Below are 24,577 nucleotides of genomic sequence, written 5' to 3'. Positions count from 1 at the left end.
TTTATCATAGATCTATAGGGTTAAAAAAGTAACCAGTTACAGACGTTCTCCGTCTAAAATTTTATAAAATTTCAGTACCTATCTAAAATTATTTCCATCAATAATGGTCCTTGGAGAAACTTAAGTAAGCCACATACCTAAGCTGTGCAAAATGCAGGTTGGAAATTCTCTCACTGTGATGCTAAATAGGGAATACCAGCAACAATGAGAAAAACAATTATTTCCAAATCAGGAAGGTACGAAGTCTGATGGGGATCTGCAACATGAGTCATTTGGTTTGCGAGATGCTAATAAAAGCAACAACCAAGTTGTCATTAGATAAAGGTAATATTTACTGTGTATATTTTCAAAAGAGGGTTAAACCTTTGATAACTTTAGGCTTACATATAATGTTTCAGTTTATTAGCCATTTTCCCTAATATATTACATATGAATATGCCAATTAGGAATAGGCCACTCATGCTCTCAAGCTTGCTATTATTCAAGATCATGGCTGATCTGACTATAAATCCAATTCTGCACTCTTATCCTCCGCTGTAAACTTTCATCTATTGCTTGAAAGAATCTCTGTCTCTGCCATAAAAATATACAAAAGCTCCATTTCAATGGCTTCTTGAGGAAGAGTTCTCGATATTCATGACTCAGACTAAAAAAAATTCCTGTCTTAAATGAGCAAGATGTTATTTTTGAACAGTAACCTTGGCACTAATATTATCCTTCTTTCCAATGGTTAATATAGTTGTAATTTCCCAAAATTCAAATAAAGGAATTTAATTAGCAGAGATTTGAAAATATCTACAAATATTAATATTTAAAATGTGACATCAGTGACTTTCAAGTCGTGAATAAAATCCAGAGATGACAGAGGTTCTAAATATATCTCCATTTTAATGAACAATGTAAATTACAAGTGATGAAAATAAATAACCATACATTTTAAAGTCATGTTTATATTATTTATCATCAATATTCATCAACTTTATTCATTGGACTAAGTGTTTCTCCATGATTTGCCTATAGTTTGGCTGGCTCTGGCAAGCTACCCTACTGAATCAAACATCTTGTGCCCTGGGGCTTGGGGTGTGGAAGAGGGGTTACCAGAGAATCATATGACAAACCACCTCTGCTTTGATGTGTGAATGTCTGGTCCTCTTTGGTGACACCAAAATGCTTGGATGCCTTTCTCATGGCAATGGGGAGGGATCTCTATCACCCTCCCTATCCTGAATAATGTCACAGCTGAGAGTCCTCAGATGTTTTTGTCAATCACCAGAGAGCAAGATTATTAAAATATTACTTAGCATTCTACATCCCCTACCAACTGCAGAACCAGAGGTCAACATTGTATTCCTTCCCTGACATTAGCTCACATTCCTCGACATAGCTTCCAAGTCAAAGACCGATCCAAGACCTTATTCCTTTGTGCTGTCAGAAGCATTTCAATGCTCACTAACCAAATGCACTGAAAATCTTGGATCACTAAAGATTCCAACAGCATAGCATACAGAATACTTTACTGCTGAGCTACTCAGATTCATTTGAGTTGCTGCAAACTGGTCAACTGAAAAAAGACACCACCTATTGGAGTCTTGGGAGATATGAGATTTAATGGGTCCACATCTGATGCTCTATCAGTGACACTGTATTTACAGCATGCCAAGTAAGGGGGGTTGCAATTCCACCAGAGTAGGATAGTTGCAAACCTGAGCTACATTATACTCGGGAGACTGTAAAATTCAATAAAAAGACAGTGTTTTCACCGTGACAAACTCAGATCCTCTCTGGCAAATGTTCCATGGCCCTAACTGAAGAAGTGGGGTGTTTTGGACAACATCTCTCCCTCAGCCAATAACAAACATATTTGATACCGTTGCCATTTTTAAGATCTTGCCACATTTCAGTCAACAATCACAATGGCAACATCTGAAGAATTTAACTAGCTGAAGTAGAACTGGATCATCCTGAGTTTGAGAGACAGTTCAAAGCTCATGTTTCATAGACAACTTCCACCTTCCACTACATTTATGAACAAGGGAATTTATAATGAATATACAAAGATGCAAAAGCATAACACATTTAAAATAAGTGCAGCATTATTTTTGTGGCCTGAAACAATTAGCCTCTGGCATATTATCTATCCATAGACCCATTTAGCTTTGACACTCAAATTCAACTGGTCTATATCAGCATGCAAATCAACAGCCAAACTCACTCCTTTTGTAATTAATACACACTGATTTATTAAGTGAAACTCAAATAAATTCTCTATTTAGTGGCTTCTGAGTATACTTGGCATTTCATTATCAGCCTGTGGTTTACAAACTAGACAAGTGACTAGAACTTAACAATTCCTGAATAACTCTCAAATGATCAAAACAGTTATCAGAAACTTTAATTTTAACTATTTGATTGTTTACAAAAGCTTTTAACCTAAAGTTTGATATGTCAAAAATTTTGAAGCAACTATTTGTACTTTTAAAAGGCAACATTTGTGAAAAGGCTCTCAAAAGTTATTAAAAACAAAATACAGCCCAATAAATTATAAACTTCCAGGTTTTAAAAACTTTAATTCTGAGAAATGCACATCAGCAATAAAAACCTCTGACATTATAGGAATATACTAGATACTGGAGAACTGAAGTTATACTTCAGTTCTATTCCGATGGCTATTCAGTGTCCAAAACTGGAAATACAGTTAAACTATACACTATTTCCTGCAGGTGACGTTAGACCTAATTAAGCATAGCAAATAGTATACTTCATGAACAATGTAATTATGAACTCAAGTAAATGACAGGAAATGAGATCTCAAGCAGCTGGATACCAGGATGTTGCTGCTTGCCCACTAAGTGTTAAATACAGTAATGATAGTAAAAGATGGTTGATAATAACGCAAAAAATAAATTTCAAAACTCATTCCTATTTTCACTGGCATCATCCTTTGCAGACAATGAATAATATTGCAAAGAGACTAGAAATATATTATCCCTACGAACAAATTAAGAAATTAAAAAACCATTGGCTTTATAAACCACGTCATCTTATCTCTCAGAATATTTCTTTAAATGGCAAAATGCATACTTCGAAGAATAAGCTATAGTGCTTTAAGTACAAAGTGTATTACATTGGAGTGATATGTAGAAAAACACAAATGAAAATGCTGCATACTCAGTTATACTCCATAGCATAGTATTCACATTATTCTGCTTGTTTCTGTTTGTGAAATTGTTTGAAAATTTTTGGAGGCAATGATAAAAAAATATAGAAGTGCATAAAGTGGTATTTGGTCAAATGACCAGCCAGTGAAAACTGGTAAACAACATAATTTGTGGCACAGCATTTCCACTTAAATATTCTCTGAATTATTTTCTAATTTACATGTAGTATTAGCCAATAAACATGTCATTCTGTAGAAAGATCAGTAATGAAAAATAACATTGCTATTATACTTATATAATTTTTGTTCCTCAGCAATCAATCTGGAAGGAATTATGAGAAACAGGAAACTTTCTTTGATGCACAGAAAGAAACCATAATATTATATGCTGGAGATTATAACCCAATACCTTAGTACATTCATACAGCAATGGATTTTTAGAGAAAAGCAATTCATCCGGAAATCATCTCCCTGCCCTCTCTGAAAAACATTTTGAGTGTTACAAAATGCATCTTAAAACAATCCATACTGGTACATGATTTTTTTTGTGATAAAATTCACAGGTTTTTAAAAATTTCATGGCAAAGTAAATTAAGCCAGTCATTACGTTGTGTTCAAGCAAGTCTGAATTTGAGAAACTTGAAGAATTGGAAGCAGCAGCTGAAATGCATCCTGAATGTAGGTTGCACTGTTGGAGGCCTGAAAGAGAAGTTTGAACCATTTACAAAATGCTGAAAAGCAGGATTTTCCTTTGGCCAAAAGAACAATTATATTTACAATTGAGTTAGCACTGATGGATTTTGCAAATGTTCCTCCTTATTCATGCTGCAAGATCAACTTTACTAAATTCCATGATGCAGCAATCACAAGTTTTAAATAAACATACTATAGTGTCAAACTTGTTTTTCTCTTTTGTTGAAACCTCACTTGCAAAGGTTGAAGGGAAAATGAGAGATAAGATTAACTGCAAAGTTGTGATTATGTTGTGCATCTGTGATCAGTATAGCCTGGTTAGGCCACTGACCCAAAATATTAACTATTTCTTTCTCTACAGATGACGTTTGACCTGCTGAGTTTTCCTAGCATTTCCTGTGTTTAAGGATTATAGTGAACATGCAGCACATTGAATTCTGAGATGGTGAGCTTGTAGTAGAATGAGAAATTAAACAGACTGCACCAATACTCTTTCCGGCTTAAAAGCATATGACTGAACCTCATTGAGACATACAAAATTCTTAAGGAGCTTGAATGAGTCGATGTGGAGTTTTGGTGTTTTCCTACCAATGGCATCTTGAATTCAGTCACAGCTTTAAAATAGGAGTAAGTTATACAGGACAGAATTTATTAGAAATTTCTTCACCCAGAGGGTAATATATCTTTGTAATTCTCTACCCAAGAGTACTGTAGATGAGTTAATGAGTACATTTTAGACATAATTTGGAAGTCTAAAAAATATTACAGGCTTAAAATATATGGGGTTATGTAGAAAAGTGGCACTGAAGCAAAAAAATAGTCAGGTATGATTTCACTAAATGGTAGAACAACAAGAGGGGCTGAATGGCCTACGCTTCCTACTTATGTTGTACTGATATACATGCTATCTCAGAAGCTTGTTGTAGAACTCAAATTTTCAAGTTGCTATATACTGTAATACTGTAAAAGATCTATAATAAAAATTACCCAAATCATCCTTGATGTTTTGGAAAACTTTGCATTTATATCAGTTAAATACTCCTTTCGGTGGTTGTATCCTGTGATGGCTTTTTGAAGTGTAATCACTCAACATATGTATAGTATGATTTCCAAAGCAATAATGAAGTGACCACTAAATATATTTCTGTTATTATCCAAAAAGACACTGTAGTATAATCTGCTACTAAAACCAATGAATGATTTTTAATTGTGAAAGTAAAATACATAAATTAATAGTTTGGATTCCAACTAAATGTTATATAAATCTTATTTATATAGCAACATGTATGTCATTTGGGCTTTGGTTTTGGCCAATGAGATTTTGCTTAAATATAGTTAATGTTACTTACGAGAAACAGAAATCTGATTTGGACACAGCAAAAATCTAAAATCATGTACGAATAAGTGATCAGTTACACTGGTTTTTAGTGGTGTTAATGGGTGTAGTTTTGGCATCCCTTCTTGAAATAATACCGAGGAATGTTTTATTTCTAGATATATTAGCTGGGGGGGCATCTTGATTTAATATCTGATTTGAGAAGGCACTTCAAACATGTACAACATTCACAAGGATTATACATTTGTCTATTCTTAATCTACATATAATCTACTGATTTTAAATCAGCAGATCTAAAGTTTGGTCAACTATGTGCATAAGTAGTGGAATTCTGGAAAAAGTTGTCTAAACTCACTAATTGGAAGAAATTTACCTCCAAAAATACTCCAGTAATTAATGGATTAAGAACGTCTGCCTTCTCTTTAACCTGTAAAGAAATTAATTGAAGATGTTTTATATTAAAATAGAATAAAAAATTAAAAGTCAATTATTACATACTATTTTTCTAACTAAATCATATTTAAGAAATTTAAACACATCTAGAATTAGAGTCCAACAAGTATGCTGTGCTTCAATGAAATGTGCACACAAATTATCACTTTTACTATTTTCTTCCATCCACCAGAGGTTTTCACAAATAAATTCAGCGAATGCAATATCCCAAATAACCAAGACGACTGAGGTCAAACAACGCAATGCAAAGCCAACTGAGATGTCATTAGGTGTGATTCTATATTAGATCATCATCCTCATCAACAGATTTTATAAAAACTCCTGTAAAAGAAAAAGTTGCTTCTTACCCCTATCTTTGTTAAACAAGTTGTAAACTGTTTCGAAAGGACAGCCACTTCCTTACACAAGACAACAGTCAATCTGTAAAGAAAAAATGAAATTAGAAATTAATGCTCCACAATCAAGTATTACAACTCGACGGATTATTTTCTTCCATAAAATATTTTGAATTATATCTTATCATTCATTTGAAGGAGGTAAGAGAGTAGGAGTAACTCAGCATGTAATATTAAACAGTCAGGGGAATTTGAATGATGTATTGCAAGTTTCTTTGCACTTACAAAGGTCTACCTCAATGGATAAACCTTATCCAGGTAGGCAAAGTATATGATGTATCACCCTAAAAAGAAATCTAGTCATTGACAAATTAGATAACTGAGGCTAAAATCACAGTATTTTTACGGATCAAGTTCAGTGCATTTTACACTTTCAAGTATCCTTTCTACAACAGAATAGTCAGAACCAGAAACATGGCTTAGGCATACGGCATTTAAATTTATTTACTCTCCAAGGAACTCATGATCAATTATGTCATTCAAAATATTATTGACCATTTTATTGGCTTTATTTACCTGACACCTGAAATGATTCACAAAATGAAAGTGGGACTTAGCACAAGTGATAAAAATTGGCATCTAGCCTAATATCATGCCCTTGATAATAATTATTTGCCAGCGTGTAAATGGATTGTCAATTTAGAAACAAATAATATATCATCCAAGACCAAGTTCATCTGTTGGTATATGAAACTCCCAAGTTATACTGTTCCTTCACATATACAATGCAAAACTAGGATTCATAGTATCAGTCTTCTTTTAAAGTACACATGATTCCACTTCCACTAGCTAACCATCATTAAAATCCTAAAGTGAGTCTCTTCTGTGCATTTTATGAAAAGTTTAAAATTTCATACTTAGATAGAGTTTTGGCATGGTCCAATACCCCCACATCCTGGTTCTGGCTGTGAAGAATTAGTACTGCCACTTTATGGAACTGTTCAATGGACCTAGCTGTGAGCTCTGCCAAACTTCTGACGGCAGATGTATGGATATTCTGTGAAGCACACAGACATAAATAAAATCAAAATCTGAGTTAGAACACCAAGTGTAATTTTCCTGTGCTCAATTAATACTTACAACCAAGAAAAAAGCAAGCCAAACTATTTTATTGGAAAACCACATAACAGATTGAAATCTGATTGCAAAATTTTAATTTCCCTTTTATATAACACTTCAGGATGGGAAAAGACTAAACCAACACAAAAATACAAAAAGAGCAGTGAATATGATGTACATAAGTATCTGTGGTTTAAGTATGATGCATACTGAACCATATGTAAAAGAATTAGCGTTTGTTATTTACATAATAGGTTAAGCTTTCTCTTAAAATTATAAAAGTGGCCACTAATATATTACCTCAACTGAAATTTTGTGATCCCTATGCAAGCCCAATGTAGATTTCTCATTCTGTCCTTCTTTCTCTTTATCTTCTGATGCCATTTCTATTTGTACCAGTGAGAGAGAGTTTACTTCAATTATACAATCATTTGCATTCTTTCTAGCCTGAAACAAACACAAATTTTGAATAATTCAGAACACGAGAGAACAACATAACCTCCCTAAAGATTTAACATGAAGCACATCAAGATGACGGGCATATGTTGTGCCAACATTAATAAAATAAACATGTCATGTTGCCAAACACGGAAAGGATTCTGTGCTACTTAATTCAGCAAGATAAAAATAATTGGTAATTCTTTTTAAAATCAAGTAACTTAAATACAGAAACATGCCAACTGATTCATTATGGACTTAAAGAACATTTGTTCTCAAAAACATGGAACATTATTATTTTGTAAATGCCAGGCAAAATGTGCAAAATTTGGCTTACAAATAGTTGCTTATTAGCTTCAGTTTGTTTTCTGATTAAAACCGTATCAATAACTGAAACACTCTACCCCTAATTACAATAACTGAATTGTTCCCCCCCCCCCCCCCCATAAAAGAACTGAAGCTGCAGGAAACTACACCAATAAAATTATTTTGGTGACAGAGAAATCAATATACACTTACTTTGCCCAGTTTGTCAGATGTCACAGCTACATGCAGCTCTGATAACAAATCAGATATTTCTTTTACAAATCCAGACCCATCATCTCCTGCAAAACCAAAATAATCTTCAGCTATGGAAGACATTTATTCTCAGGATGAAACTGACAAAGCAGTATTTATCACTCATTCTTACTTGCTCTGAGGCATTCAGTCAATAGACAAAATAGCTCCAAAAGATTGATGGACATAATGTTCCTGTTTAAAGAGGCGGATAATGGGAGGAACAATACAGAGAGGCAATATAACAGAAAACCTGTTGTTTATATGACAATTGTACAGACAAAGTGCAAATGTACAAGTTATCTCAAAGGAGTTTTAGCAAGTTGATAAGGTAATTAAAAAAGGACACGGGACAATTTTATAAACGGGACTGAATATAAAAGGTAATAAGGTTTTTTTTGATAACACAAACCATTTCAAACTAATAAAGATTATAAACAAGCTGAGGAAAATCAGTCAGTAGCAATGAAAAGCTGACAGCACTAAAAAGCTGTATGTTGTACCTTCGTTCCCTTCTTCCTCCTCCTCATCAAATTCAGCCAAAGCAAAAGCTTCTTTAATAGTCTCCAATTCCTCCTTCAATTTTTCAACAGCTTCTCCAGACAGGGAATTAACCACTGATCTAACCTATGGAAAGTAATAAACATTTCTTGAGTGAATATGATCAGCACTAGGCATGCTAAAACAATACTTTACACCTTAATGAAATCTTCAGGTACACAGAGCACATTAAAATATATGTGCAACAAACACACATTCTCAATATTAGCATAATTAACAAATTTAAACTTAATCACAAAATATACTAATGTAGCATTTCTGGGTCCTCCAAGAAAGTAGTATTTAGAATTGGGGGCCTGTGTTCAATGTCAAAAGCAAAACTGGAAATAATACTGAAGAAACATGCAAAAATGTAACTATTTTCTTTTTCCTGATTTACCTTTAGTTCACTTTCATTGGACAAAATTTCCAAAGCTTCCAGATGGGATAGACCTTGAAATTCATCGAACAAAATTCCATAATTAGCTTTCTTTTGTACATCTACAGAAAGATCATCAGCTGTTTGCTGCTGTTGTTGTTGTTCTCTTTCTTTTGCTTCCCTCAGAACCTATGTAGAGAAAATTCAAGCAGAATAATCTCAAGACAGTATTCTCTATAGGAAAGTGGAATGAATATGAAATTCATTGCTTACTCAGTTGCTTCAAGTGAATGGTTGTCTGAAATTTATAATACTGACAAATATTTCAGTTCTTGCTTGCAACCTCAACATCCCCCTAGCGTTTTATTCTGGCATCTTTTCCCTTCCATTCCAGTCCTGAAAAAGGGTCTCGGTCCAAAACGTTGACTGCTCACTCACTTCCCTAGATGCTGCCTGACCAGCTGAGTTCCTCCAGCATTTTGTGTGCATTACTTTGGATTTCCAACATCTGCAGACACCTCGTGCTTACAATTATTTCAGTTGAATGTTATAATACGAATGACTAAAAAAATGCTCAAGAAATTCTAAAATAGTATTCCCAAGTACAAAATACTATCTCATTGCTTTCTTCAGTGTCATTTACCACACCTGGAGTATTGTGTACAGTTTTGGTCTCCAGGGTTAAGGAAGGACATCCTAGCTGTAGAGGAAGTGCAGCGTAGATTCACAAGGTTAATTCCTGGGATGTCCGGACTGTCTTACGCAGAGAGATTAGAGAGACTGGGCTTATACAAGCTGGAATTAAGGAGATTGAGAGGGGATCTGATTGCAACATTTAAGATTATTAAGGGATTGGACAAGATAGAGGCAGGAAATATGTTCCAGATGCTGGGAGAGTCCAGTACCAGAGGGCATGGTTTGAGAATAAGGGGTAGGTCATTTAGGACAGAGTTAAGGAAAAACTTCTTCTTCCAGAGAGTTGTGGGGGTCTGGAATGCACTGCCTCGGAAGGCAGTGGAGGCCAATTCTCTGGATGCTTTCAAGAAGGAGCTAGAGAGGTATCTTATGGATAGGGGAATCAAGGGATATGGGGACAAAGCAGGAACCGGGTATTGATAGTAGATGATCAGCCATGATCTCAGAATGGCGGTGCAGGCTCGAAGGGCCGAATGGTCTACTTCTGCACCTATTGTCTATTATCTCTTTTTTGCTGTAGCCACTTTTCAACAATTATTCCCACACTGAATGTTATCAAATGTACTAGCACAAGAAACCTTCCTGGCTATTGTCATACAGAATGCCATTTTCCATTCCCTTTCTCCTGCTGCTTAATTATCCTTGCCATTATAAACATCCAAAGACTGTGCTTCTTAAACTAGCAACCTTTGTTACACCTCTGGGTTATCCTTCCCACTGCCATCGTACTTCTGACTTTCCCTTCACACGATTCTAATACCTATAGATATACTAATATATCATCCCAATTTTCAATACTCAACTTGTCTTACTCACAAATTATACAGCTAAAGATGTGGATCATAAAATTTCAGTCCATATATTAAAAAGCATAAATATATGCATACTAAATTTTGATTTCCATGGAAACTTGTCCCAAAAAAAGAAAAATTTTCACTTAGAAAAATATCATAAATCAAAGACCCAATGTTGAAAAGAATAAAACAAATCTTCCACACTATGCCTCTACTACAGAAGACTTGTCTAATGCAAACAAAAAGCCTTTGGAGGTGTTCTCAGGCAAGTTCTGTCTGCTCTGGAAATCAATACACATTTCCTTAGGAACAGTCATACACCTGCACAAACATTTGCAATTAAGATTAAATAAGATCATAAATATTAGAATTGGTCTATTATTGTGGGTTCAGCGAAAAGCTTGTCTTGCATACTGTTCACACAGATGAAGTTATTACAAAGTGCATTGATGTAGTACTATGTAAAACAGTAACAGAATGCAGAATAAAGCGGAAGAGTTACAGAGGAAGTACAGTGCAGGTAGATAATAAAGCTTCCAGATCATAATGAGGCAGACTGTGAGGTCAGGAGTCAGGAGACCATTCAATAGTCTTATAACAGCAGGATAGAGGCAGTCCTTGAACCTGATGGACTGTGCTTTCAGGCTCTTGTACTTTCTGCATGATGGAAGAAGGGAGGCGGATGAATGTCCAGAGCAGGTAATATCTCTGATTATATTGGGTACTGTACTTTGCCAAGGCAGTGAGAAATATGGACAGCTGTGTCCACGACACGCTGCAGTTTCTTGTGGTCATTGGCAGAGAAGTTGCCACACTATGCCATGATACATCCAGATAGGTGCTTCAATAAGAATTGGAAAGGGTTGATAGCAACAAGCCAAATTTCTTTTACCTCCTGAGGAGGCTGAGGTGTTGATGAGCTTTCTTGGCTGTAGCATCTATGTGGTTGAACCAGGACAGGCTATTGGACTTCAAACTCTCAATCTCAGTACCGCTGATGAAGATGGAGCATGCGTAGCATCTCCTTCCTTAACATCGTATGATAAAATATGGAAAGTGCCATGGCTGCATCAGTCACGTCACGGTGAATCTTTCCCAAGACATGTTCAGACACATAAAATTAAAAAATGATAATTTAAATTTAATCAAAGTTGAATGTGCACCTGAGACAATGTGGTTGTTCTGTACATCAGGCCTCGTGTTTTCTTGAATCCAGGATCTCCTTCTGCAATAACATCCATGGTTTTCTTACCAATGAACTCAAGGGCATCCAAACCACCACTTAGTACAGTTCTCCCCTGGAAATAAAGTTATCAATATCAATACTGCCTAGCATAAATATGTAAAAAAAACCCTCTTATAATTAAATGCTTTCAATTACCAGTAACAGTCAGTGTATACATATTAAAGGCCTTTAAAGTTTTGAGTCTACAGCACAAGAGAACATGAAACCAACTGCCCTCTCAGATAAATCAACTTTTATGTAAATGTTAGTCAGAAATGTAAACATTCCCTTCATACTTATTTGAGCACGATGTTCCATAATGAATGACTGCTTAAATCCTAAAACAATGCCATACATTTTTTTTTCCTGGGTTGTAATGCAGGCCTTATTTGGATATGAATGTTATAACTGGGAGGGCCAAGAGAACTCCTGTAGCATCTGCAGTTTTTGATTAACAATACACCTTTAAAAGTATTGAGTAAATTATATTGCTATGCATATTAATCAAATAATTAATCATAGAAATAGTTCTAATATTTTAGATAGTTATGGAATTATTTCATGACAATGTGAAATTTAAACCACATTATAGAAAAATAGATTTAAATGCAAAAATCAATTGAAAAATACCAATTTCATTAAAAGCAGACAAAAAGAATTAGAAATTTGGTGACTGCAATAAGAAAAAGAGTTATAATTCAGTTTTCTAAAATAAAGTTATCACTAGAGATAATTAGACATTTGAATGTTATTAACATTAATTAAACCACTCACTGTGTTTTGAACTGCAGTGGTAATGGTAGAAAACATCCCAAATGCCCCACTGGTTGGAGAGGAAGATTCATCTTCAGTTTTGGGGCCTTTTTCAGAGTCCTCTAATCCTGCTGTTTTACAAAAAAAAACAAAGGTCTTCAGCTCTTAAATTATTGCTAAGTATAATTAGACACACATTATGTATTACTAATTCAAAGAAACGTGCATCCTCAATTACTTGGATTTTTGTGGTCCTCTATTTATCACTTCTTCAAAGTGGTGGTCCAACATGGTAGGACACTGGTGCAGCTAATGAAAGTAGTTGCTTCACAGTGATAGTGACCCAGGCTCACATTGTCTTGGTTTCCTCCCACATTCCCAATAATGCGCAAGTCAAAAGGTTAATTGGCCCTGTAAATTGTCCTGGGTATGCAAGTGAGTGACAGAACTTGGGGAAGTCAATGGGAATGTGGGAAGAATAAATTGGGATTAGTTAAATGGGTGCTTCATCATTGGCATGGTACAAAAGAGCTCCTTTCTGTACTGTGTGACTATGACTAACTTTGCAAATGCAAGGTGGTGATGTATTATGTGAACATTTTCCAGCATACCCTGGTAAAAGATCCTGTTCTGCCAGCAGCAAAACTTCCTCTTGGCTAGGTGGAAGGTAAAGTTTCAACATGTCGTTTCTGTAGCTTTCTATGACTGCAAAAGCATTCACCCGGTCTCTCCAGATTAAGTAGATATGCTCTAGGCTGTTTTGGTTGTCAGTAAGAATGCATACTTTTGTTTGAGACCTTGCATGATCTTTTCACTGCAGTAGAACTATAGAACCATAGAACATTACAGCACAGAAACAGGCCCTTCGGTCCCTCTAATTCGGCTGTGCCGAACCATTTTTCTGCCTAGTCCCACTGACCTGCACCCGGCCCATCATATCCCTCCATACTCCTCTCATCCATGTACCTGTCCAAGTTTTTCTGAAATGTTAAAAGTGAGCCTGCATTTACCACTTCATCTGGCAGCTCATTCCACACTCTCACCACTCTCTGTGTGAAGAAGCCCCCCCCCAAAATGTCCCCTTTAAACTTTTCCCCCTTCACCCTTAACCCATGACCTCTGGTTATTTAGCCTTTCTCTGCACCAAAGGCAAAGCTTCAGCAGATGAAAGAAATATGTGCTCTACACGCCCCAGCCACTGGAAGCAGGCGGATTCTCTCACAGATTTTGTTTTGTTCCATTTGTCTCCAAGTAATTCCAAGGATTTTATTGAGATATTAAAAGTAGATGCTGTTCTATTTTTGTTCCTGCCTGGAACATACAACTTAGATTTAAAACCACTGTCATAAGAGTACCAAGAACTAAAAACTGCTTTGTGTTCATGGTTAGCTGCCTATTGTTCAAATCACACAAGCTGAGATTTCTACAGATAAAAAGGAGGATTTGCTGATTTTCACATCAAGTTGTTAAGACCAAAAGAGAGATAAAGTATCTCACTGATGGAGCAAAAACAATCCACTCTGTATATACTTTATTATTCACATATATTTTGGATGCCCCCGTTTTCTTCATTAGCATGTCAAAGTTAGTGTATATATAAGACAGTACATGTATCAGATAACTTGCTTATGATCTGCGATTCATTACACTGGACATATACAGTGTCAACTGTGTACAGCAGATGTTGATTTAATGATTTTTATTATGAATTCATCTCAGTTTGAAAAACATTGTTGTGAATTGTAAAGAAGATGCAACAGGCACTGGACACTAAGACTGTGCTTAACTTTATGCCCAACATCAATGAACTCATGATTCATTCCTAAACTGAATGGCTGTCATTTCCCCTCAGGGAAATCTGATTAGGGAAAGCAACTACTGCAAACAACCAACTTCAGCAAAATGCTCAAGATGCCATCCCTGCTAATCCCTTTATTTGTCCAGACATGCTGTATGGACATGAGTATGCAATTCTTCGTTTCTTTTTTGCAGTAGGAAACTTAGAAGATGTTGGGTCATTTAGCATGGCCATTTCCCAAATCCTACAAGGAACAGCTGATTAGGCAAGATATCCACAGCCAATGGAATCAGACAAAAAAAGATACCAGAGGAGGGAAGTCACATCAGCTCACACATATATCAAAAATAGAGAGGCAGAGCAGAAGATTATTCAGCTTAAATAAGATTGTCATTGGCCTTGTAATCCTTCACCATTTCACAATTTAATTATTTCTGGATGATACCCTTTCAGAAGCTAGAAATAATTCCATTATCAAATGACTACCTTTGTCCCCATCAGATAATCTTGCTTCTGCTGAAACTTCTGTAGGGCTGGGAATTCCAAGAGAGGACTCAGCTTTTTCGATCACATGGGAAATTCCATGACCTACAGCAATAAAATAGACATATTAAATAGTTAATAAGTTTACAAAACAGACAACTTGGTGTTGCCCAACTAAGGACAGAGTTTACCCCAACTGTTGCCAACTTACTTACACTTGCTGTGAAAATCAGCAGTCATTGTAACCATTATAAATTTATCTTTATTTTGTACTGGAAACCATGTCAGCAAACAGGGAGGATTCTTCTGTTTTACTGAATTCTATGTCCTATCAGAAATTTCCAGAGCAGGATTTGAGACAACAAATCAAAATCTTTCATCAGGCAAACACGAGGAAATCTGCAGATGCTGGAAATTCCAGCAACATAGACAAGATGCTGGCGGAATGCAGCAGGCCAGGCAGCACCTATAGGGAGAAGCACTGTTGACGTGTCGGGTCGAGACCCTTCGTCAGGTCTCGACAAAATCTTTCATCAACTCATTTTCCTCTGCAACTGCTTCACTGCTTCACCTTTTTCATTTATTTTCCTTTTAACATTTCAAATCAAGGTAGTATTTTATACCTAATACAAACATCCATTCACTTGAAATGCAATGAAGAGATGGGAAGTATTACTGTTCACAACCCTACCTGATAACAAGATCAAAGACTAAGCAAATCATTCCCTAGATGAAACAGAAAAATATAGGATAAAATAACTGAGATAAAGATCTTTAAATCTGCACCTTTTCCCTCCACAAAAAGTCTTGAAATTATTTGAAGTTAAAAAGATGACTAAAAATGCCTCTTTTTGTTAGTATTTGAGGTTATACTATGATTAATTGAGCTAATCTGACAATGTTCTCTACCAAATCTTCTCATGTACTTTTAAAATTCATCCCAAATCACAACTTGGCTGATCGAAATAAGTTGCATTATCGAACTTCTAACAAAGAAAAGCATCAAGGTATTTCATTATCATGTTATAGTCAGTTTTAAGTGATTTTAATTAACTTTCGGATTTTGAAGCTTCAGAGATGCAAGTCATTAGATTCAAGTCCAATTACAATGTGTGTTAGAAAAATTAAATGTTAATATTGTTAATGTCATGTAGCAGAGGTGGAGGAAGAGGTAAACTTACTGCTCTTTCAAGTGATCGATTTTCTGAATTTGTTCCCCACCATACACAAACTAATTTTTGTTAAAAATTATCTTAATCGGTTTCAGCAAACTGTAATGTGAAAGAGCTAATCTGGGATTAATCAGTAAAGATATCCATAGAGACCACAGAATAGCAAGAATGCAAATTGGAAATGTACTTTCCTTTGAGGAACTCCCTGGGAAATGGAGGATGACTTACTTCCATTCCCATTTTGTGGATTCTGAAGTGAGTCATATTACCAAGGTGGGAAAGAGGGTCAGGTGATAGCTATTGGACTGCATGAATGGGCAGTTTGCAGTTGCCCTTCTACTGCTTATCTGGGTCCTCTATGAGCTCTTGATGAACGCCTTGAGCATCTCAATAACATCCCCAATGCCCCTTCTCCCTTCTTTCATGATCATGAACAAAATATTCTCAGAAGTCAGTGGCAGCGATGCTTTTCTTCAAGGAGACTGAGAATATCCTTGGCTTCTTTAATCTATCTGCCTTTAATCTCTATTCCTGGGAGAGCTCTGAAAAGTGTGACTGCTTCAGGAGTCTGGTGCTGCGTGCATAAAAAAAATGAGGCCTGTCCAGTTAGGTGATATGACACTAACAAGGAATTCAATATTGGCCTAGGCAAGGGTATTAGCTTTAGCTCACTTAACCTTCCAGGGAATTCAGAAGATCTTGTGGCCAAAGTATTGGCAGTGTTTTTCCAGTGCTTTGAGATAGCTGCTAGTTAGATGCACAAAGGAGGGCCATGGATCACTGAATTGGCAAGGACTGTGTGCTCAGGGTCAAACACTGTGGATGGAACGCTGGTCAAAAAATTGTCTCTGCTTTGCCAGTCTGTTGGGTGCATGCCAATGACACAAAAAGCCTGCAGTTATAAAATACTCATAGGAAGCTAGAGTCAAGTAGGCTGTGAAGCTGAGTTTTGAACTACATACAAGACAGAGACATGGTTTTAAATATTCAAGGCATCAAACAGTGTAGCAATGAAGCACTCAGATAAAAGGTTAATTACAATCTTTTGTCTCAGTCTTCTCAAAGGACCAAAAGGCCTACTGCAGCTTCTACTTAAAAAGCAAGCAAATAAGTTCCAAAATCTAAATGGAGCAAATGCAATCTAATAAGAAGCAACACTTAATTTATTATTTCAAAAAAATCCAAGTTCATTGGTGCTCCATCCTTACTTTGAAAATAAAAACTGGTATCTCCAATATTCTATGTTAACAATGGAGAAATGGATGTCACCCACTGTAAGAGATGGTGCGCATTGGAAAAGAGGTGTGTTTGGGGGAAGGGCCAGACAGAGAAGAGATTTTAGAGTTTATTTGCTCTCAGTTCACATCTTCCCCTCCTCCATTCAGTGTGACTTTCTATTAACTCAAATTACTACACACATCCCAACCTGTCCTCTTCTGTCGCATCACATTCCCATTAATTTCTTTTTCTGCAACTTTCCACCCCCCCCCCCCATTCCCATACTCAAACTCTTTCCTCCTATTCATCTCCCACATTCTCTACCACCAGGGTTCTGACTACCCCTCAAGCTGAACGGCAATAAGCTTCACCTGAAATCCTGGAGTTCAAAGGCAGTACAACTGAGCGTTAGAGGCCAAGTAATTGTAAGATGTACAGAGAATTTGGTCCAACCGCAATTATGTCTGACATCCAGGCCCCCAACTGATGTCACATCCCATTGTTTGGGAGAATTTGCAGTTGTATGCACATTACCAAAGAAGTCAAGAAAACTTCTAGAAATACAACAGTCATCAGATCTTGCAGAAATTATATTTTTAAAAGAACCCCAGTGAACTCACCAACAGATGCTACTGTGGCTGTTGCTGTAGTAAGCAGTGACTTCCCCCAATTTCCCCAGTAGCCCCAACTTCCTGCCTCCTGGTCAGAGACGACTTTTGGCTGCAAAACAGATAGATAGATACATCATTTATGCCAAAGGAAATGACAATGTCACAGTAGCATTACAAGTGTGCAGATATACTATTAAAAAAGTAGTAAGAAATAATTTTTAAAAACGTTACCCCAAACAGTCTAACAGAAGGGGGTCATCACTTCCCCAGCTAGAGGTTGACTCATTATAGAGCCTAATGACAAAGGGTAAGAATGAGCTCTTTAGAGCAGCACCATTGTGGTATAATGGCAATCAGATTTCTCACTTTGACATTCATCCTTTGGACAACAATGCCAATTTTTTGTCAATACAATTAAGGCAGGGGTCCCTAACCTGGGGTCCATTAACAACAGGGGTCCCTGGCATAAAAAAGGTTGGGAACTCCTTAAGTAAGGCAACATAGAAGCACTTAATAAATGCTAAATAATTATGGGGAAAAGAATATCCAATATTGTTTACCTTGTCATCAGTTCCTGGGGGTTGCTGTTCAGTCATCCCGGGAGTGAATCCCTTTGATTCTGGTCTCTTTCTTGTCATGCCGACTGAAGTCTTTCCTTTACTTTCAATCATTTGAAGTTTATTTTCAGCAGACTCATTGTCCTTATTTTGAGCATTGTTTGTAGTGTTCTTCACAAGTTCAGACTTGGATTGCTGCAACATTACATCTTTTTTATGAGTTTCTCCCATATCTGATGCACCACTCAAACTTCCTTCTGAACCTGATGAATTTTTATCCACTGGTACCTCAGAAGATCCCATTTCCTCCATCTTTGATGCGCCTGAAACTAAGCAAATTAATTGGCAATTGATAATACAAGATCAACATGGTTACATGACAACCATATGAAACATTTACAAGTACATGGTTCCCTGAAAATGGACAAACTGGTAGACAGGGTGGTGAAGACGGCCTTTATCAGTCAGGGCTGAATCAAAAAAAAAGTTGGGAGATCATGGTGTTACTTTATAGGATGCTGGTGAGGCCATGCTTGGAAAATTCTGTTCAGTTTTGATCACCCTGCCAATAAAGATGCCAGTAAACTGGAAAGAATGTAGAAAAGATTTTTAAGGATGCTGCCAGGACATGAGGGACTGAGTTTTTGGGGAGGTGAGAGAGGCTAGAATTTTATTCCATGAAGTGTAGGAGACTGAGAGGCCATCTTATAGGGTGTATAAAGTCATGATGAGCATAGATGAGCTTAATGCATTCGGTCTTTTTCCCAGGGTTAGGAAATCAAGAACTAAAAGGCATAAGTTGAGAGAAGAAAAATTTAACAGCAACTGAGGAGCAACACTTTTTTTTGTTATATACTGTTTACACACAGAGGAGGTATGTACATAAGTGGAGTGTGGTTGCGGTAGAACAACATCTAAAGGACAGTGAGACAGGTAGATTGGAAAGGTTTAGGTTACGAGACAAACACTGACAAATGGGAATAATTAGGAGGGGACATCTTGAATAGCATGGACCAGTTAGGCCAAGAGCCACTTTCTGTGCCGTAGGACTCTCTGAACTCTATCAACACAGGAAATGGCTATATAGCTCCAGTAAGGTCAACCTTCAGTGTCTTAATTAATAATACTGGTCTATCCACTTAGCCCTTGCTTTCTTCAGTGCCCCAAAATCTATCAATTTTGTTTTGTGATATACTCACTATTCTCCACAACCCTCTGGAACAGAGAATTCTAAATGACTCACAAGCCTAGAGCGAAGTAAGATTGTTTGAGTTCTGGACTCAAACGATCAAACTGGCCTCAAAAGGGAAGCTTTCTCTCAAACTGTTAAGGTGAAAAGTTTTTGCTTCAATAAGATAACCTCATTCTTCTAAATTGCAGCAAACATGCCCATTTGACTAGATCTCTTCTCATAAAATTAACTTTGTCCACCACCCCTCCTCCAAATATATCATTTTTAGCCATGACTCTAGCACATTTCTATAGATGTACGGTGTTAAGTTTTGTAACTCTAAAATGAATCAGAAGAAAAACACCAGAGCCTGAGAGATGTGCGTAAAGTGTTTTTACTTAAAGCGAGCTGCACACTTACAACCTGGTGGCGTGATGACATATGCCACATGTACTTTTACATATCACCCTCAATGTATTATATAAACAAAGGATGCTTAAACAAACTATTTACAATATTACTGAAATATTAAATGACACTCCCCCCACTTAGCAAAACTCCAACTCAATATAGAAAGCACTCACTTCAGATATATAAAAAATTGCTCTCTAGTTATACACACACAACTACTACATACACATCCACAGGATAGTAAATTCTAAATTGTCCCATTCAGGCCTAAACATTTAATCACTGTGGTGGATTACTTACTCTTGCAGGATAATGTATTTCTTGAAAAGGGGGAGGGGGGGGGGGTCACTCTGCCGGCAAGTGAGACTTGTGGCTGTGAAACAATCTCAGGTTCTGGGGCCACCTCCGTGGTGGTTGTAAAAGGTGATTCTGGGACTGCAGGAAGTGGTTCTGATAGTTCTGGATACCTTCCTTCTTTCTTCCGCAAGATTATCTGGACATGTTGGCATCCCCAACAGTGCACGGCAAGTTGCTTAATCTGTTGATCTATCCCAGGGCACCAGACAAAGCTTAAAGCCCACACTTTCATTTTGACGACACCTAGATGACCAGCACGCAGCTCCTCTAACACTTCAGCTCTCGGCTTGGATGGCACAACAACTTTCAATTCCCACATAAGGCAACTCCAGTCAAGGCAGGTTCATTTTGGTGCTGGTAAAAACGATGAAACTGGAGTTTCTGTTGCACATTCCAGCCATGTAGACCTGAGACAGTGTGGGGCCTTTTCTGGTTTCCCTTTGGTTCGCTCTGCCATAACAGGGAGATTTTTATTTGCATTAAGGTGAACTCGTCAAGAGGAGTGTCGTATTTTGTAAATTTTTCATATATTTCCTTTTCCAAGGATAAATCCATCAGCATCTCCATTATTAGCTGTCCTCTTGAATTCTTGTTATGGTGAGTTCAGGGGGGTGGAGCACAGTAACCAGGTTTGGCAGAACCCGTTATAGCAACTGACAAATCCTAAAAAAGGACTGCAACAGTGACACATCCTCTGCCCTTGAGGCATCTACCAATGCTTGAATTTTCTGTTTATATATTTTCTCCCTCCATAATCAAGGAAAGCATTCTGTGCTTTCTTTTTAAACCACTTAACAAACTTGTCCTCTAAAAATTTGTGGACATAAGAGCATAGAACAGTACAGCACAGGAACAGGCCTTTGGCCCACAAAATTGTGCAAAATCAATTAAATGAATAATCACGTGGCTAAATGAACTAATCTTGACTGCCTACACAACGGCCATATCCTTCCATATTCCTCATATTCATGGTATACCGAAACAACTCTGAAATCCTTTAATATGTCTGTCTCTACCACCACCCCAGGCAGCACATTCTAGGTACCCACCACTCTGTAGAAAAAAACTTGCCCCTCACAGCTCCCTTGAAATCACTACCTCTCACCTTAAATGCATGCTTTAAGGTCATCCTGATCCTACACCACACTCAATATCTCCCTCACACTGGATATACCTATATTTCTCTATATCCTGTAGAAAGTATACTTCTATGTCCTGTACACAAGAAACAGGACAAGTCCAACCCAGCCAATTATCGGCCTATCAACCTACTCTCAATCATCAGCAGTGCTATCATGCAGCACCTACTCGGCAATAACCTGCTTACGGATGCCCAGTCAAGGCCACTCAGCTCCTGATCTCATCACTTTGGTCCAAACATGGACCAAGGAGCTGAATACGAGAGGTGAGGTGAGAGTGATAGCCCTTGACATCAAGGCAGCATTTGACCAAGTATGGCATCAAGGTGTCCTAAGTAAAATGGAGTCAACGGGAATTAGGGGGGAAACCCTCCACTGGTTGGAATCATACCTGATACAAAGGAAAATGGTTGTGGTGGTTGGAGGTCAATCACCTCATCCTCAGGACAACACTGCAGGACTTCCTCAGGGAAGTGTCCTAGGACCAACCATCTTCAGTTGCTTCATCAATGACCTTACTTCCATCAAAAGGTCAGAGGTAGGGATGTTCACAGATAATTGCACGATGTTCTACACCATTCGTGACTCCTCAGATAGTGAAGCAGTTCAATTCGAGCCACCAAGAGAGACTCGAACCATCATCCCATCATTCAGTGGCATCACCATCACTGAATCCCCTACTATCAACATCCTGGGGATTACCATTGACAGGAAACTGAACTGGTCTAGTCATATTAACACTGTGGCTACCAGAACAGGTCAAAGGCTAGGAATCCTGTGGTTTGTAACTTATATCCTGACTCCCCAAAGCTTGTCTACCATCTACAAGGCTCAGGTCAGGAGTGTAATGGAACACTCGCTACTCGCCTGGATGAGTGCAGCTCTGGAAACACTCAAGAAGCTTGACACCATCCAGTACAAGGCAGCTCACTTGATTGGTACCCTTCCACAAGCATCCAATCCCTCCACCACTGATGAACATTTACAGCAGTGTGCACTATCTACAAGATACACTGCAACAACACACCAAAGTTCCTAAGGCAGCACCTTCCAGATCCACGACGACTCCGTCTAGAAGGACGAAAACAGCAGATGCCTGGGAACACCACCACTTGGAAATTCACCTCCAAGTCACTCACCTAGGAAACATATCACCGGTCCTTCATAGTCACTGGGTCAGAATCATGGAATTCCCCCCCCCCCCCCACCCCAACAGCACTGTAGGTGTGCCTACACCTCAGGGACAGCAGTAGTTCAAGAAGGTAGCTCATCACCAGCTTCTTAAGGGCAACTAAGGATGGGCAATAAATGCTGGCTTAGATGGTGACACCCACATCTGGTAAATGAATTTAAAAAAACTTCTCTATACAAGTTATATCACCCATCTTTAAAAACATTTGCTATTTTTCTCCCTCAGTGATCTGATCCAAGTCTATCTTCCTGCAGCTGAACACCTTCCTTTCCACTAAGAACCCCAGGCCAATCTTTCTATCACTCTTAGCTTCTGCATTTTGGACTAAGCAATACACAAATGTAATAATATAAATAAAATAATTATATAATACAACTTTGGACCTGTCAAAAACTTTACATCCACACATACTATATCAAATACTACTTTTTCAATCCTTCTTGCTAAATCCTCAAAAAATTTAATATATTTTGTCAGAGATGGTCTTTCTTTAGAAAGCCATACTGATTATCCCAGATTCTAACTGGTCTAGTTAATTGCTTAAAAAGAACTCCAATAACTTAACAACTAACTTTAAATTTACTGACCTGTAGAGAAGAGGTAAAATCACAGGAAATATTTGTGACAGGGAGGAGTCCAAGACAGATTGGTCAGATAACATCTGTGGAGAGAGAAACCAGAGCTAACCTGTAGTGGTGCTTGAAAATGTGAAAGGCCAGATATCTGAGATCATTGAATTTAACGCAGAGTCACAAATGTCCTATTTTGGATAGGGTTTAGATTTGATTTTCAAAGATGCTAAAATTCCTTAATACTTTATCTTTTACTTCTTGAATATTTCAATATTTACTCAGCTTATACATTTTACATAATTCCTAGCTACCTGCTGCAGTATGCTCTTGGCATCCGACATAAACTTTGTTTTACCCAATCTTGTCATCTTTTGAATATCAGAAACCTTTTAAATTTGAAAAAGGATCGAGTGCGCTTCAGGTGTATATGATGAATAAACTCTTCTTGTCTTCAAGCCAGGTACTGGTATCAATTGTATATTTATAATTTACATTTTCTTAAAACATTTGTTGTTTTCATAAACTCATTAAAGCTACAAAATTAAAATGTTTCATTCTTCTGTCCATAAACCCAAGACAATTACAAAACCCATCATAATGCAAATTAATTTATTTTTTCATCCTTTTTGGCAATGACGCTAAATCCATCTATAAAATGTCAACAAAATTGTCGTTTTGATGGTTAGCAAGATTATTATAAAATGTATTACCCAAACTTTAAAACTTTCTCACTGTCCAGACTGTAATAACGTCATTAAGAAAGCTAAACCCAAATATTAGCACATTAGAAAGACTCACAAGACAAAGAAAACTGCAAATAAAAACAGAACGCTGGAAGAACTTAGGGGGTCAAGCAGCAGCTGCGGAAACAAAAAGTATAAAAGTCGACTTATACTTTTTGCCTCCATAGATGCTACTTGACCAGCTGAGGTCTTCCACCTTTCCAGTCAGACGACTCATACTCTGGTGCTCAACTGAAAAGTACACAAATTATTCTCTATTTATGTGACCGTCAGTTCCGAACTTCCCGACAGCTGGGCTTTAAAGGCAGTCACTACACTAGTTCCACTGACAGTGAACGGGACGGTGATAGGTGCAGCAGAAAAGGAAGCTCCCCACCTCCCCTTATGCATCGGGTCAGAGCCCTCACTGCAATTCCACCTGTAAAACCAGCCCATGACTCACCCGACTCCTGAACTGCAGCCTACGCTGCCGCCACGCAGCCACAACACTCACCTTTCACCCTGGGAAGCGATAATGCCGCCAGAGACTACTGCGCATGCTCCAAGGGAGGCCTCCGGTACCGTCCTCACTGCGCATGCTCCAAGGGAGGCCTCCAGTACCGTCCTCACTGCGCATGCTCCAAGGGAGGCCTCGAGTACCGTCCTCACTGCGGATGCTCCAAGGGAGGCCTCCGGTA

The 24,577-nt window shown here is 37.6% G+C and overlaps 1 protein-coding gene across 2 annotated transcripts; it reads right to left on the bottom strand.

Annotated features, from left to right (window-relative positions):
* Positions 1–868: 868 nt before the first annotated feature.
* LOC140739303 (protein FAM114A2-like) lies at positions 869–24,445 on the bottom strand. 2 transcript variants are annotated; one of them, XM_073067470.1, is made up of 15 exons: positions 24,394–24,445; positions 23,173–23,246; positions 18,319–18,644; positions 17,768–17,867; positions 14,761–14,862; positions 12,498–12,607; positions 11,662–11,796; positions 9,030–9,197; positions 8,593–8,716; positions 8,051–8,136; positions 7,394–7,540; positions 6,892–7,031; positions 5,987–6,059; positions 5,560–5,613; positions 869–3,856 (listed from the first exon to the last, which is right to left on the bottom strand). In XM_073067470.1, the coding sequence occupies exons 3-15, from the start codon at positions 18,625–18,627 to the stop codon at positions 3,761–3,763; spliced, it is 1,644 nt and encodes a 547-aa protein (XP_072923571.1). In that variant the 5' UTR covers positions 18,628–18,644; positions 23,173–23,246; positions 24,394–24,445; the 3' UTR covers positions 869–3,760. The 2 variants fall into 2 exon arrangements, with proteins under 2 accessions (XP_072923571.1, XP_072923570.1); XM_073067469.1 differs by having other exon boundaries at positions 24,343–24,396.
* Positions 24,446–24,577: the final 132 nt, after the last annotated feature.

This window comes from Hemitrygon akajei, chromosome 15 (genome assembly GCF_048418815.1).
Source record: "Hemitrygon akajei chromosome 15, sHemAka1.3, whole genome shotgun sequence".
NCBI classification, from domain to species: domain Eukaryota; kingdom Metazoa; phylum Chordata; class Chondrichthyes; order Myliobatiformes; family Dasyatidae; genus Hemitrygon; species Hemitrygon akajei.
Note: the sequence above shows the minus strand (reverse complement) of the source record. Positions and strands in the feature narration are given on the sequence as shown.